General features: G+C 49.7%; 1 protein-coding gene across 2 annotated transcripts; it reads left to right on the forward strand.

Moving 5' to 3' along the window:
* Window positions 1–926: 926 nt before the first annotated feature.
* Window positions 927–9,010, forward strand: NPPC (natriuretic peptide C). 2 transcript variants are annotated; one of them, XM_039855259.1, is made up of 3 exons: window positions 927–1,457; window positions 1,904–2,211; window positions 8,527–9,010. In XM_039855259.1, exons 1-2 carry the CDS (start codon window positions 1,086–1,088, stop codon window positions 2,189–2,191), a joined length of 660 nt encoding a protein of 219 aa, XP_039711193.1. In that variant the 5' UTR covers window positions 927–1,085; the 3' UTR covers window positions 2,192–2,211; window positions 8,527–9,010. The 2 variants fall into 2 exon arrangements, with proteins under 2 accessions (XP_039711193.1, XP_039711194.1); XM_039855260.1 differs by lacking the exon at window positions 8,527–9,010 and adding an exon at window positions 2,450–2,880.
* Window positions 9,011–16,529: the final 7,519 nt, after the last annotated feature.

Genomic DNA, 16,529 nt, shown 5'->3' on the forward strand with positions numbered 1-16,529 from the left:
AAATAAAGAAGTTCCAGATTGGTTACATTCTTCTTTGTCCAGTAGCAGAGGAGGGGGCCTTTCATCGCCCACCTGGAAACCCCTCCCTCTTCCCCGGTTCTCTGCCTTCTCGGCCCATCCCTAAGGAACTCCTCAGAGCTCGAGGGATCGAGACGCCCTACCCAAGGAGAGGGTGTCCTGAGAGGCAGGGATACTGTGGCCGTGTCCAACAGCTACGACCGAGACCTCTCTGGAGAAAACGAAGGCGACCACCTGTTCCTGCCAACCGAAGCCAGACCGCCTCAGGCTGGGTAAAGCTCCTTCTCCAGTCTGTGCAGGTGCACAGGACATTGGAGCGGACACAGCCACCCTGCGGATCCTCGCGTGGGTGCAGACAAGGTCAAGCGCGCACGGTGGGTGCAGACAGAAGCCAGTGCCGGATGGGACACGGGGATGTCCTATATGGCCGACCCGGCTGAGCGCGCACTTAGAACCACCGTGGCGGGCACACGATGCTACCACACGCATGCATGGACATCCGCGCCTCAGGCCTGCGCTGGTAGCCCGCCTGGTTGGCTCTACGCTCTCAGACATGCTCGAAGGCAAAGAGCTTGCACTCTCTGGTGGACTTGCGCTCCCCCCTGCGGCCTCCGGCGAACCCCGCGCTCTCTGCGCCCAGACATCGAATCCCATTCTCTGCCTCCTCATCCCAAAGGCGCCCATGCGATCCCAGCTCCCGGCGAGCAGGTGAAAGGTGGAGCCTCAGAGCCAGGCCAGGCCAGGGTGACCGGGTCAGAGTTTAGCAACAAGGCAGATCTGAGTGGATTTCGGGCTGTGCCAACTTTCTAGCTGTGTGACTTTGGGCAAGTGACTTAATTCCTCCGAGCCTGTCTTTGCACCTGCAGAGAGGGAAACTGAGTCCTTCCAGGGAGAGGGTGTGTGTTGAGGTCCCAGAGTGTGCGCAGGGCACCCGGAACGTTGACGCTCCGCATGCCAGGGCGCGCGCTCGATGCAAATAGATTTCCCCCGTGCGCGCCACTTTGCAGCTCTGAGTGCTGCCGGGAGAGAGCCCGCCCGAGCCGCGGGATCCCTCGGGGGAGGGTGAGATGGGAGCGGGGACAGAGGGGGAGCCCCCGCGGCCCGCTCCTGGCTATCGGCGCGCGTGCCATTGGCCCGGGCGGCCGGGTGGGCGGGAGGATGACATCAGCCGCAGGTTGGACTATAAAGGCGCGAGCGGAGCCGCGGATTCAGAGCGCACCCAGCCGGCGCTGCGCAGCTCTGGGACCCGCGTCCGCATCGCGCATCGCAGCCGAGCCAGCCTGCTCCGCGCCCTCCTACCCGCCTGCACGCGCTGCCGCCAGTGCGCGCTCCTCCACCCCACGGGCACCATGCACCTCTCCCAGCTGCTGGCCTGCGTCCTGCTGCTCATGCTACTCTCGCTCCGGCCCTCCGAGGCCAAGCCCGGGGCGGCGCCGAAGGTGGGTGCTGTCGCGGAGATGTGGGGACTGCGAGGGAGTGCGTGGGAGCGCTGGGGGTCTAGGAGGATGCAGCCCGCAAGAGCGGGCAGAGAGGGCGGGAAGGCGGCCCTCTCTTCTGAGCTGTGCGCGGGCGAGAGCTGGGGAGCCCTCGGAGCCCGGGTTCGGGGGGTCTACGTCCCCAGCCTCGAGAGAATGTCGACAGATGCGCAGCCCTTGCCCCACCGTGGCCAGCCGGGCAAGAGGCAGAGGCAGGGAGGAGGGCAAGGGACACCCGCGTGGCAGGTGGATGCAGGGCCGAACTGCCCCGCATCTGTAGGGGCGCCTCACGGCTCCGAAACGACCAACGGCGCTGGCGAGCGCGTCGGGCTGGAGAGTCAGGGGCTCCGCAAAGTTCCCCACGCTGCCGCCGTGCGTCCCTTCACCTGCCTGCTCTTTTCCTCCGACAGGTCCAGCGAACTCCGCAGGGGGAGGAGCTGGCCGTGTCCCAGGCTGAGGGCGGCGGTCAGAAGAAGCGCGACAAGACTCCCGGGGGTGGCGGCGCCAACCCCAAGGGCGACCAGTCGCGACTCTTCCGGGACCTACGAGTAGAAACTAAGGCTCGGGTGGCGTGGGCCCGCCATCTGCAAGAGAACCCCAACGCGCGCAAAAACAAAGGCATCAAGAAGGGCTCGAACAAGGGCTGCTTCGGCCTCAAGCTGGACCGGATCGGCTCCACCAGCGGCCTGGGATGTTAATGCGGCGACCCCTGGCGGCGGTGAGTCCCACCAACCCTGGCGCCTGGCGCTCCCGCACACCTAGCTCCCCTACCGCGCCCGCCAGAGCCTAGCCTGAACCCCCTCGCCCGCAGGCGGGCTCCTCTGAGCCCCTAGCCCTGGGACCGTTCCGCCTCCCGAGGGGCCTTTGGAGGGGAGCCAGGCGATTCTGGCACGAGATCAAGTGTGTGTGTGTGCTCGGCATTTGCCCCCAAACCTGTTCATTATCTCGTTTTACAGATGGAGAAAGTGAGGGATGAAGTTAAGTGGTCAGGGAACTTTGGCAAAGTCAGAAATGGCTCAGGATGGATGAACCCACCTGGCTTGCTCTGGAGAAGCAGAGACAGTTCGGTGGTGTCTGGTCCAACCCTGGACCATAAGTGAACCAACAGCACTGGCACCAGTTGGCCCAATGGGGGCATTTGAGGGGAGATCGTGGATTCGTGGGAGCAGAGGAGGAAGGGCATGCACATAAGCCCAGGGCAAGCTTATCTGCCAGCCACCGTTCATGGTGCCAGGCAGCAGGCAGCCCAGGGATCAGGACGCTTCCTGGGCCTGTTGTCCCTGAAGTGGGACAGACTTGGAGAAATACCTGTCCCCTCACAGTAGAGAGAACAGCCCTCTGTTGGCATCACCAGAGAGCTCTTCTGCCCCCAGAGCATTCTGATTCGTGTCCCTTCTCTAAACAGTGGCTGTGGGCAAACTGGTCTGTCCAGGGTCCTGATGCTGCTGCAGCCCGTGTGACTTCAGGATCGAACCTCAGTGTTTGCCGGCACTATTTCAGGGCAAGGAAAAAGAGACTAAAATAAATCTTATTTTTGCACCAACCTCAAACTCAGTGTGTCCCAAACTGAACTCCTCAACAACCTCCCCACCCCCATCATGCCTGGGCTCCCTGCTTCTGGCGTGGTCTCCTGCACCAGGGCTGGAAACCCCATGCTACCTTCAGCCTCTGCCAGGTGCCACAACCTGGCAGTGTACTGCTGCCGAGGTCTCCACCTTTTCTCCTTCCCTCCATTCCATTCCTGCTGTCCATCAGTGCCCAAGGAAAAACCATGTCCCAAACTTTTGAAATAGACATTCAAGTGCTTTAGAATCTGACTCCTACTGGTTCCCAGCCTTTTCCTGCAGCCTGGCTACTGCCATTCCCTGTCCCACAGCCTGTCTGTCCCGCTCCAGGCCAAGCTGCTTTCTCACCCAAGAAACCTTATCAGTGTCCATGCTGTGTTCCCCCGAGGGGAACAAGAACACCCCCTTTGAAATTCTCCAGCATATTGCCTAAGAATTTTTTTACAGCACCAACGTACAGTCCAAACCTATAGAGAATTTTTATGAGTTTATTTGAGCCAAACTGATGAAATTGCCGGGAAGCAAGATCTCTCAAATCTTGTTCCAGAAAAATGACAGTTTTGTAGTTTCTTTCATTCTTTTACAATTAAAGGGAGAACGTAGGAAGATTACCTGAAGGTGGGAGGAAGCAAGACAGAGATTGGATTATAGGATAGTGAATATTATGTGCTTTCTTGAGGGTGGTTATGCTTCTGAGGGGTCTGAAAAAGAGGCATTTCACAGGTGCGGTAACCTAGATGCACAGAAACGATGGACAGGGCTTGCTTAAGGTAAAGATAACCTTCTACTATGGTAGTCATAGGCCTGAGATGTGATAACTCACCATGACCTACTCATTTAGGAATTTATGATCAGATCATCCTGTGCGGTGACTTTCCAGAGACCCTCTTCTTCATCTATAATTCTCCCTTTTGATCATAAATCAATTTGAAGGATGCATTGATGACCAACCTTTAGGTTGGATAGCATGGTCTCATAGCACCAGGAGGAGTCATTCCTAGGAATTTTCAGTATCAACATCCTCTTGTTGACCTTTGGGAATGGAGAAATACCAGAACCATGGGATGTGAGTTGAGGCTGAATTTTCCCAAATAGGGAAGGGCAGGTAAATGGAAGGCAGTCAGGTCTTTTGGCTTTCATTGTGAAAAATACTCTGGATCATTTCTATTCAGTAAATTATCTTGATCTGAGTTTTACCTTCCATATCATTTTTCTGTATTTTGCATCTAGTATAACATTTCCATAAGCCATAAAAAGAGTGTTAACAGTTATCTTATACATCTTCAGTAACCATAAACAGTTGGACTATATAGGAAATCCAAAGAACAAATATAACTATTATTAGCAGACTGGTAAAGACAATCGAACAAAATGGATTCTGAATTTCATATCGATCCATAGGCATACAGACCTTGTTGATATCTTGGGATGGATGGCTACCTATGGTGTCAGCAATTTCTCATCCTAGAGGAGGCTTGGAGGCACGTGTCAGAGACGAGGGTAGATGTCCATTCGTAGTTAGGTGCCTGATAAGGTCCTTCCAGTGCGGTTGGAGAGTGTCTTTTATTTTATGTCCTTTCCAAAAAATAAAATCTCCAGGCAGTTTTTGTTTCCTGGGAGCTCACTGTGAAAGGAAGTGGTTGCCAATTTGGCATTTGCTTGAAGTGGCTTTATCAAACCTTGGCAATAGTGTAAAATGTCTCCTTTCAATAATGTCAGCTCACAAGTTCCTTCATCTAATCTAACTTCAGCTTAAATGCACTATGATGCATGAAGGAATGAATGCAAAACCAAAAAATGGAGTTTGCCAGAGAGCTCAGCAGAACCGAGCAGCCGTCTTGGGTTTCCCATAGCCCTATTTACTTAATTTACAATCATTGTTTACCCATATAATATACTGTAAAAGTTTTTTTTTTATCACTTATTTTACAATGTTTCCCATGCAATGTAACATAAAACCAAATCTTTTGAGATATTCCAGGGGCCCTTCTGGAATACTTCAAAGTTATTCCTAGTACTTTTAATTACAGATATCGAGATTTTTTTCATCCTTAAAACTTCAATTTGTAATGAAAACTAGGAAGTCAAATTTATGAAGACACTTTATAACCTCTAGAACATATTTCATAGACTTTGAAGTCAATTTTTAACACGGAGCAAATCAACAAACTTATTTACTAAAGATAAATCTTAGATCACATGAACTCAAAAAGCATTTGGGTTTGTTTCTATATTTCTGAGAATTTTAGACTAACCAGTTCTTATAAGTGCTTGCCTTCGAGTCAATTAATTTTAATTTATTAAATTAATTTTTTAACAATACCAACTGGAAGTAGAAAATTATCTCACATGTATAACATGCATATATAGACACACATGGACAGATACAAAAGGAGACCTTTTAGCCGTGAGAAAAGCTCTCTAGTTTATGAAAGAACAGCGGGTCCAAATTTTGTTTTGGCAGTTGGGATAAGAAGACACTGACAATTCGTATCCGTCCTTGACAAGTCAAGTCCCAAATGACTTTCCCCCTTTTAAAATAAAGACAGCTGTAAAAAATAAATAAATAAAAATTTAAAAGGACAGCTGTTTTCTAACACCTCAAAGAATTGGATTGCCACCTAAACGACATCATGGGTTGATCCACTTATCTAAATCCTCTTTTTGAAGCTTTGAGAGACCAATTAAAATATGCTTTCCATTCATTCTGCCTAATTTTATAGTCAGCTTTTTTTTTTATTGTGCATGCAAAAGATTAATTTAAAAGTATCAAAGGATCCTCATCTCGGCCACCTTAGCATTAACGGGAGGCTGGCTGTCGTGGGGCTTGGCGGTGGCAGAGGAGTGATTTCCTTCACTAGTTTTGAGATCGTAGAGTCTGAACAAATTTCTGGGGAAAGCCAGCCTTTATGTGCGTGGCTCCGGACGAGCCCAATGTGGTGAGCATCCTTACAGGGCCGCTTCACGCCCTAGAGGAAATTTTCCTCAGGCAATCCCGCAAGAATTCTTAGTCACCTAAGAATACCCGAGCAAGGGCCAGCGAGAGCTTACCAGATGCCACCGAAACCGCGACACTCCAGGGCATGGACCCCTCTTCCGGGCTAACCCATTCCCGGGAGCCCTGCCCGTCACACTCTCCCCAGGGCTCCTGCTGGCCTCTCCCGATCCCTTGCGTCACCGCACTGGACGCCTCACGGAGCTCATCCCCACCACTCCGGATTCGGGGATCTGCAACAACGATCGTCACTCCTTTGGCTCTTTGGGTTGGAGAAGGAAGTGGCTTTCTCTTTCGGAGCTAAAGAGATTCGTAACCCTCATTTAACCAGCAAAGATTTTGTTCAGACTCTCAGGAAGCGACCCACTCAAAAAGATGAATTAAAAGTAGCCACCCATTTTTCTTCTCCTTCCCTTGGCTTACCTCCACCCTTACCCCTCTCGAGGATTTTCTGAGAACAGTTCCAAAGACAGGACTGCCCACCATGACCTGCCCAGTTGGGAGATTATGGTCAGATCACTCCGGGAGATCTCTTCTGGTCGGATTTATTGCAGTGGCCTTTATTTGTCCACACAGCACAGAACACTTTTTCACCTGAGCTGTAATTTCCTCCTCAGGTTAACACATGAGTGACTTGAGGGCCAGACACTAACCGAAGGTGCTGGGGTCCTCAGCGCCCCCACAGTGGCTTTGAAAAATGTTCGTCAGTGACCAGAGAGGCTGCCCCACCCAGCTGAGGGGCGCTGGTCTCCCAGCTCCCTAAGTTTTAGCTGGTGCCTTCCTCTCCCTGCACCAGGCTTGGCCGGGCTGTGTGCTCCTCCCCATTTCTGCAGGCACTTGGTTTATCTGAGATCTGGACTCGCTGCCTGCACAGGGAGAGGTGATTCTGGCACTTGGGGCCCAGACTTTCGTAGCTTCCATTGTAATGGCTTTGCTGTCTTCTCTCCAGTCTAAACAATGATATGGAGACGCAAGCCTCAGATTTTCCATTTGTGATTTACACAAACTTTAGAATCTAAACAAGTGCTATTCTATGGGTTAGCGGGAAACGAGATGAGGGCCTGGGAAGTCCCTGGCAAGCATGTCTCCGTAAACTCCTTATTCTTAAGTGTCTGTCCGTGGGTACCAGGTGATGATCCAACGGGCAGTGAGAGGTACCGTGCAGGGGAAATCCAGATGACTGAGACTTCTCGGCCCTTTTGAGCAGGGAAGTCTGTCAACCTCCCGACAGTTCTCTTTTAGCCAAACACCTGCCTCCAACACCCTTAACCTTCTCAAACCCTCCCCGACCCCGTCCCACGCTGTGAGAAGGCAGAGCATCCTTCTCCTGGCCTGCAGCCTCCTAGTGGAGATGCCCAGGATAGCTCGCTCTCCGGGCCCAGAAGAGAAAGATGGCTTAGATTTTTCACATCAATGAAAACTCTCCCAAGGTCGTGGCCATTTCTCCACTCAGGAGTTGACCTTGGCTCTAAGCAGCCACCATAATGACTCGTCTCCTACGTTATAGTCTTGTTTATACAATGCTAATGACAGAGACAGGGTGTGGCCGGCACCTGAATGATCACCTTGAGCACAGGCCCCGGGGATGTCGCAGACACCTGTCATCTGCTTAAACACAAGACAGCCAGAGAAGGGAGTTGAGGGACGGTTCATCAAGCCACTGAGGCCCAGGGTCCCTCTGCTGTTCTACGTGAGGACACCACATCGTCTCAGGAGGACGCCTTCCTCCGGCTCCCAGGCGTCCACACACCCATTAGCAAAGACTGGGTACAGCCCTCATCAAATGACTCTGAATACCCGACCCAGCAAACCCAGTGTGACCACTCTCCCCTCTGCTTCGGAAGAAGACCCTATCCGAGGCCACGCCAGCTGAGGAAGGGCGCACTAGTCCCTGAGTGGTGGCTGTGACCCAGACACTCTGCCGATGCCCTGGGAGGTGGCTATTATCCCATTTTATGTGTGAGGAAAGCAATACTCAACGCTCTCCAGGGCCATTCAGGAAATAAATGTCAGAGCTGGGATTTGAGCCCAGAATTCTCGACTCCTCAGCTGTTTCTTTTCCCTCCATCGTCCAGCAGACGCGTGGAGCTGGGGGAAGCACCTGACTGAGTGCTTGAGTTGTAGTAAGAAAGGGAGAGAGGGGCGTTTCTCATTCTCTTCCCCTCGCCCCGTCTCACCGTGGGCCAAGGGCAAGGCCTGCCGTCGGCCTGTGGGGGAGGAGGGCTGGCGGACATTCTGGTTCCACCTGTGCTGGGGCAGGAAGTGCCAAGGTCAAGAGGTGAGATGAGGGCTCAGAAGGGGCCCCTTGTCCTCCCCAGGAAGGCCTTCATCACGGCCTGCAGAGCACAGGTAGAGGGACACTGCTTTCTGCTGCTTTGGGAAGGGGGAGGAAGGTTCTAGAACTATCAGGCAGGCTGGGCTTTCTCAGCTAAGATTCCAGAAATGAGTGTCCCATGTCCCTTTTGTGTTTCAGGATTGGAAACTGTGCTCCGTTTTGCTGAGGTCATCCTTGGTCACCTGGAAGCACCTGCAAGGCAATGTGGCTTTTACATTTCTTTCTTTCTTTCCCCCCGGTACTGGGAATACACAACACCAGCTGTTTTATTATTATTTGGGGAGGGGGGGTATGATTTTTATTGTTTGTTTTTTTGAAAATGAAAAATAAAAAGTTATATATATTATATATATTATATACATGAAACACACACCTACACCGACGTGATGACAAGCGACAGTTTTTAAGAGACTGACAAAACCAGCTGTAAACATTGCTGTTTGTAAATTCATGTCATGCATAAATGTATTTATGTTGTAAAGCTATTTATATTGTTTATAAAGAGATATTTATAAAAATTTTATTTATGTAACTAAATGAAAGAAGTCAATCATTGTAATGTTTTTGTCTTAACTAGTTGAAAAATGTAAAAAAAAAAAGTCATTCCATGAACATCTTGAAAGCTGTCTTTATTTACTCATTGCATTTATTTCTTAGGAATTAGTCTGAAGAAGAGGGAGAATGTTGAAGACAGGCTTTTTGCCTCTAAACAGATCTAACAGTGGGGCTCCCAATTCTGGATTTCTTTGTATCAGAATCTCTGGGGATCTTGTTAAAAATACAGAACACAGATTCCACCCCACTTCAGAACTCAGAAACCCCTGAGTCCGTCTCCTGGGATGAGGTTAGCCATGTGAGTTTTGTCCCAAATGATTCTGACCAGCTGGGCCGGCTCGAGAAGCTGTGCCCAGAGCATCTGACGGCTGAGAAGTCAGAAGTCCTGAATTAAATTAAAATTGAATTTAGCTGACTGAAGTTCTTCTAATCCTACTGCACCTTCTCTCTGTTATTAAAGGAAATAACTGAAAACTTCCATTTTGGGGAGGGGGAGATTTAGAGGTTTCTCTATATCTTGCAGAGTTGTAGGCTTGCTCCTAGAAGCATAGGGTGGATAGTTTTTATGTCACGGTGAATGCAATGGTAGCGGGGCTGAGGTCTTTCAAGAACAGAACATCGGGTTTCGTGTTCACAGTGTGGCCTGCTCTGCTAGGGGCTGAGGTTTTTCTGTTCACTTGAAGCCTCTAACAAGTCCAGTTCCTATGCCCCATCGGGCCTCGAATGTTAAATCATGAATATTTAGAATCTCTTCATGAAACGGCAGGAAACTTCAATCATTCCGAGATAATCTCGCTAGGGTCTCAGTACAGGGACACTGCGGTGCAGCCTCTCCTGTATGTCTTCTGTCCCCGTTTGGTGAAAGCAGGGACAGAAAGAGCCTTTGGGGCTGGTTACGTCGGGTGGGCTCAACCCCACTCAGGGGAACTAGGAGCGGCGCAGCCCCGAGGTCATGCGGTCAGCAGGCCCAGCTGGGCGGTTCCAGAGGACAACGGGCACTGGGGGAGGTGGCCAGTGGCCTGGCCTTTCTGCTGGCATTTGAGCCCTGTGACCTCTGTTCCCTGTCATCCTCCAGCAGTGGGTTCTCAGGTGGGTGGGGGGCCAACACAGAGACCTCACCTAGGCAAGGAAACAGATTTTAAGATACGTTCCAGCTGGGGAAGGTTCCAGCCCTTCCCTTCCAGTGGGCATCTCGGCACCCTTCCTTGGGCCTAGCTCACTAACCTGGGGCATGGCTCAGAATTTGGGTGCCCGTGTCAGTCAGGGTGAGAGGCTCCAGCACCCAGGCCTCCCCAGTGTGTCAACTCGCTGCTGTCTGCAGACCCTGTGCCAGGAGATGCTCAGGGGCCCACAGAAGCAGGGAGGGAGCGGGAAGAGGCAGGCGGGTACACTGTGGGCTTTGCTGGTGGTGAAGCAGGCACAACTTCCCAAGGCCCAGAAACACAAGGGGTGGGACGCCTGGGATTCACGGAGCCACCACCAGAAGCTACAGGTTTTCCCCGTGGGCAGTTCCTGGGCTGTCAGTAACCCAGGGCTACACATGCTGTCTTCCCAGGAAGCTCTCATCCCATGTATTAAGCCTTGAACAGCAGAACAACACGCACGACCCTCTCTTGCCAACTTCGGCCGCCCCCCCAACCCCAGATGGAGGCCAGCCCCTCAACCTGCTGGCTTAGCATTTTGCTGGACAGCCAGTGCTCTGAGAGTAAGCCCCCAAGTCCTGCGACTGCTTTCTCGGCAGTGATGGGGACACGTCATCCCAGCCAGGAATTTCTGCTGGAAACCCAGGAAGGGTCGGCCAGTAACAGGCAGAGTGTTGAAACCTCCAGAGATTGCTCAGGTGGTTTTACCTGAGAGCTTCTAGTCCTCCACCTGTGTCTTGGCCTCCTCCCTCATCACGAACATGTCCCCTCAGAAGCCGCCTGGAGAATCTGCAGCTCCTGCCTTACACGAGGTGATCACAAAAGCCAGGATCAGCTCAGAGGAATGCTCCAGGGATGGGGCTCTCTGGCACCCTCGGGGACAGGACGGGGGGACAGGGTGGCCCCCTGAGGCGTCAGATGGCTCCCTGCGAAGGGCCAGCTGAGCTGGGCAGAGGTAAAGAGGTTTTCGGGACGCCCAGAGGAAGGTGTTCCCCTTCCTGGTGGCAGATTGCCTGATGCTCTCTATTCTATTCTGGTCCAGGCCCTGAGTAGATACTTCTACAGGGAAGGGAGAGGAGCAGAGAGGGTACCCGGGGAGCCCCGCCAGGTCCCCCCCAGGGCAGACCCAGGCGTGAAGTGGCCTGCCTGATCCTGACACAGGTAGCCTCCCTGTCCCCACCCCTGTCCTGTTCTAGAATTTGAGTTTGTTTTCACATCCCTGAGTTGATCTTCCTCTCCACCGATTCTGTTCTATCTGCCTCCAGGGTGGCCTTTGAGTTCGCCATGACGGTTTTTGCCTTTTTTCATTTTTTTCGCTATGTCATTCTTTACCCTTTTCCTTTCATCTTGTTGCCTTTTTATGTCACCCTGTTGCCTTTCCATTTCAGCTCCTCGTTCATAGAATCCACGTCCTCCTGCATTCTATGTCAAATGCACCACAATTTCCTGAAATTTTCTGCGAGATCCTTCCGCAGATTATTTTGGAGGCTCGTCCTTTGCATATCCCTAAGGTGTTATGAATGTCACTCGGTTATTTTAGTGATTTTTCCATCTGTACTAAGTTGAAGAAAGATATTCGGAAAGTGGCAGAATATTGGAAATGGCAGGAAAACAGCTTATCTTACAGCGGTCACCTAGGTGATTAGAGAGTAGCAGGCCAGCTTCCAGGTGGCACAGAGCCCGGAGCTCTGGGTGAAGACAAGATCATGGGGAGGTGGATGTTTGCTCAATCCTGACTGAAGCGTTCAGCCCACGGACCGTAAGCCAAGGCCAGGTTAGCTATTCCTCTCTCTGCACCTTATCAGTGTCCTCTCTTCCTGATTCTTCCCGATTCTGACATCACATTGTCAGTCTCGCTTTGGAGCGTTGTGAGTTTGGGTCCACATCTACACCTTCCCGTATGTATGACCCTCTCCAAAAACAGCTTTGGAGCCAGGACCTGTCTTACTAACAAATGACGTATAGATTTGCGAGGAGCAGAAGGTCACCTATTTCATTAATGGTTTTCCCTTTTTCGAGATACCAGGCTACAAGCTCTTAAATTAATTCCATTATTTTACTATTTTCTAATCCGTTTATCTCTGCTCGTATTTTTTTACTTAGTGATGTTTACATAAATTTCCTTAACACTTTTCTAAATTCTTAATTGAACATTTATTTCTGAGTAGGGCCATGTTCATACACCAAAGTTTTGATATATAATATTCTCACCTTTTTTTTTTTATCTCCTAAGTAGTCTGTTGCATTGCTTTTTTTAATCAAACAGTTCAAATGGAGTTTAATTTTTGCTTAATTTATTTTATTAATTTTAGTTTTATCGAGGTTAGGTTCAGAACTTGTACACTTTCTGCTTTATTAAATTATTCATTCCTATGCTTTAATCAATTTTGTAAACATTTCATGGATACTTTGAAAATAAGATGAATATTCATAGCAAAGGAAACCATCAACAAAATGAAAAGACAGCCTACTGATTGGGAGAAGATATTCACTTATGATACATTTCATAAGGGCTTAATATCCAAAATATATAAAGAACTCATACGACTCGACAACAAAAGAGAAATCAGATTAAAAAATGGGCAGAAGATCTGAATAGATATTTCTCCATAGAGGACATACAGATGGCCAATAGACATATGAAAAGATGCTCAAGGTCATCAGAGCAATGCAAATTAAAACCACAAAGAGATCACACCTCACACCTGTCAGAACAGCCATCATCAATAAACCAAAGAACAAGTGTTGGCGAGGCTGTGGCAAAAAGGGAACCCTCATACATTGTTGGTGAGGTTGCAAATTGGTACAGCCACAATGGAAAACAGTCCGGAGATTCCTCAAAAAATTAAAAAGGGATCTTCCTTTTGACCCAGCAGTTGCACTTCTGGGTATTTATCCAAAGAAAACCAAAGCAATAATTTGTAAAGATCTGTGCATCCCTGTGTTCATGGCAGCACTATTCACAATAGCCAAGATATGGGAGCAATCTAAATGCCCACCAACAGACGATTGGATAAAGAAGTTATGGTTCATATATACAGCGGAATATTGCTGGGCCATAAAAAATGAAATCCTACCATTCATAACGACACAGATGGACCTAGAAGTTATTATGCTGAGTGAAATGAGTCAGACAGAGAAAGATAAATACCATATGATTTCACTTATATGCAGAATCTAAGGAACAAAAAGAACAAACTAATTGAAAACAGACTCACAAATATAGAGGACAGTCTGGTGATGGCCAGAGATGAAGGGTGTGGGGGCCCGGGAGAAAGGGGTGAAGGGCTAGAGAAATACAAATTAGTAGCCGATAGATGGTCACGGGGCTGGGGCACAGGGCAGAGGGAATGCAGTCAGCAGTAACATAATGGCTAGGTTTAGAGCCAGAGGAGAGAGAGAGTAATCGGGGGGGATCGTGTCATAAACTATATAAATGTCTAACCGAAGTACTGTATACTTGGAACTAATGATAAAACAAAATAAAATGCTAAATAAAAAATAAAATGTGAATAGCTATTTGCACAGTTCTGAATTCTGTAAACATTCACTCCATTTCACTTTTATATTGCCACGTCCAAATCTTCTGACCCTCTCTCTATCCGATTCACTGAAGACTGATAACTGATGTTGGAAAAACGCACTGTGATTTGGCTTTTTCTATCTATCCTTATATTTTAATGGTTATATAGTTGTTATTTATTCAGTACATAAAGGTTCAGTATTAATATAAGTATGAGATAGGATATGTGAGGTGTGGCTGTGGTAACAAACAAGCCCCAAATCAGTGGCTTAGAAACAAAGGTGTATTTCTGGCTCATGCAAAGTGTGCTGGGGCCCTGGGCAGCCCCCCAGGGCAGCTCCTTACCATAGGATGGCTCAGAGTCACACCTCCAAATCAGGACTGTTTCCTCCATGGATCCCGGCATGGAAGAGAGCATGCTGAGAGGTAAGCAACCTAGGGTTTCCAATCAGATGTGACCCCGAGACTTATTATACTCGCACTTCATTGGCCAAAACGAGCAACATGGCCCTGCCTCACTTTGAGAATCCTTCCTTGAGCCTGGGAATGGAGGACACCCACATCGCAGAAACAGGACTGTACCTGCTCCGGACACGTAGCTGCCACTCACGGAGTTTCTTCATTGTGTGCTGTTCACTACCTAGCAAACTCTATTTTGTCTGATGTGAACATTATCCATTGTACTTTATCTTTATTTCTGCTTTATGTCTTTGTCCAAGCTTTGATTCTTTCCCTTTCCGTATACTTTTTTTTAATTTCGTTGTGTTTACAAGATATCGAGTTAAAATATATGTATTTTGAGACATATTGCCTGTTAATAAGGAAACCTAGGTTCTTCACATTTATTGTCGTTATTGCTTATGCTTGGGCTGACTTCATCTGAATTCCGACTTTATGTTTTTTAAGGTTCTTTATTTTGTCGTTGTTCCTTTTTATTTAATTTTTTCTGTAGACTGTTGCTTGCTTTTATTTTCTGCAGTGATTTGGAAAGCAGACATCCTGTTTTCAATCCTGTTCGTGGTTCCATTTAGGTTTTTGTGAAAACTATTAAACCCAAATTTATACTATTATCAAAATCATAATCACAAACAATAACTTTGGGCTCCTTCACCAGAGAGACGAGGATTTCGCCGATTTGCTTCGTCCCCTGCCTCCTCTGCCCTTTCCGTATCTCTAGTAATGTAATCTGAGGACATTCTGCTTAACGGGACCATTAAAACCACCGAAACATCCTCTCTCCGAAATCCGTTCCGCTTTCTTTTTGTTGCCCCGTTTCCATCAGATATTTGGACTTCCCATCCTAACCCTGTTTCCCAGACAGGGCCCCTTTGCACACTTATCTCTAGGGCTGGGCTGGCTTCTCCGCCCACTGCCTGTCCTCAGTGGCAGCCTAGGACCCCCAGCACTTGGGGCGTGCGCGCGCGCGCGGAGGGGTGTGTGTGTGTGTGTGTGTGTGTGTGTGTGTGCGCGCGCGCACTCCTCCTCCTCCTCCTCTCATCAGAAGTTTCGATGCTGTGCATCATGCTGGAGATTGCCAAGCCTTTCATTTCAGCAGCCGGAGTGCAGGCACCGGCTCTTTACGCTGCGTCCGGAGAGGAACACGCTACTTCCCGGTGTCCTCCCCTGGCAGAGCGACTGCAGAACCGGAGCTAGAAAATGGACAGACCTGTCATCCCCGGGGTAGGCCGGCTGGACGAGGCATCTCTCCGAGGTCCTCACCTGCTTCGTCTCATCTGCTGCGAAGCCCCGTGAAGGCCTTGAGGCTTAGGAAGAGAGCAAGACAGAAACAGGGTTCCAGGCGTCCTGTTTGTACCGTCAAGGAAGGTCGAGGAGGCGCTCCGCATCTGGATGGACACCAGGGGGCGCGATAGCTCTGGAAGGACCAAGGGCTCCCCTGGGACAAGGTGAGGGTGCTGGGGGAGCACCAGGGTGCCGTATGGAGGGCGTGCGGGTTGGGGCGCGGCCCCCAGGCCTGGGTGCACAGGGTGAGCTGGAGAACCTTGCAGGGCTTTGAGCCCTGGGGAGGCCGTGGGTCCCCCTCTCCTGGCTTGGTATTCCGGTCCTTTAGTCTGTGGAGAAGGCTCTGGCGCTCTCCCTGGACACTGAAGGCCCAGCGTGGGTGTGAATTGTGGGTGTGAGCAACGCAAGCAAGCTGCAGCAGCGGGCCCTGGGCTCAGACAGCCGGGGACAGATGAGGAGTCTGGACACGCCGCCTGCGGGGGGCTGCTGGCACCCAGGACCTACCTCCTTGTCATAACGGAGGGCAGCCGAGGGCAAACGCGAGCTCGAGCACTCCATCAGTAACAATCCGGGTGTAACTACTTATTTGTCCATTAAATACAAGCACTTCCGTTAGCAAAATTACCTGTAAGATTATAAACATGTGCTCATACTTCCTTCCCAGGCTCTGGGATGCACGCTCACCCTTGCGTGGAGGGCACGGGCCAGAGAGCCCTCAGCGCCTTTCCATAGAAGGCCTGTCAGGCGCGTGACGTCCGCTCCCGCCTGACGCGTGAAGATAGAGGAGGCTGGGCCTAAGCTTAAGGAAAAGGTTTGGATTATGTTTTGAGACTGGAAACGAGGTGACATCTGGCAAGATGTTTGCCAAAATGCTAACCGCTATTAACTCTAGATGAGGGATTTCAGGTGGCTCTGATTTTTGACTTTTCGTACTTTTTTGTTGTAGTTGCACTATTTGCAACGAAGAGGTGGTGTACGTATGTACGTATTCGTGCGTGTGTGTGTTGTGTGTACACACGGATGTCCACAGAAGCATTATTCATAATAACCAAAAAGGAGAAACAACCCAAATGTCCATTAACTGGTGAATGGAAAAATAAAATGTGGTGTATATCCATAAAATGGAATATTATTTGGCAATTAAAAAAAAAAAATGAAGCGCTGATTCACACTACAACATA

This window comes from Pteropus medius, unplaced genomic scaffold (genome assembly GCF_902729225.1).
Source record: "Pteropus medius unplaced genomic scaffold, Ma_sr-lr_union100, whole genome shotgun sequence".
Classification (NCBI taxonomy): domain Eukaryota; kingdom Metazoa; phylum Chordata; class Mammalia; order Chiroptera; family Pteropodidae; genus Pteropus; species Pteropus medius.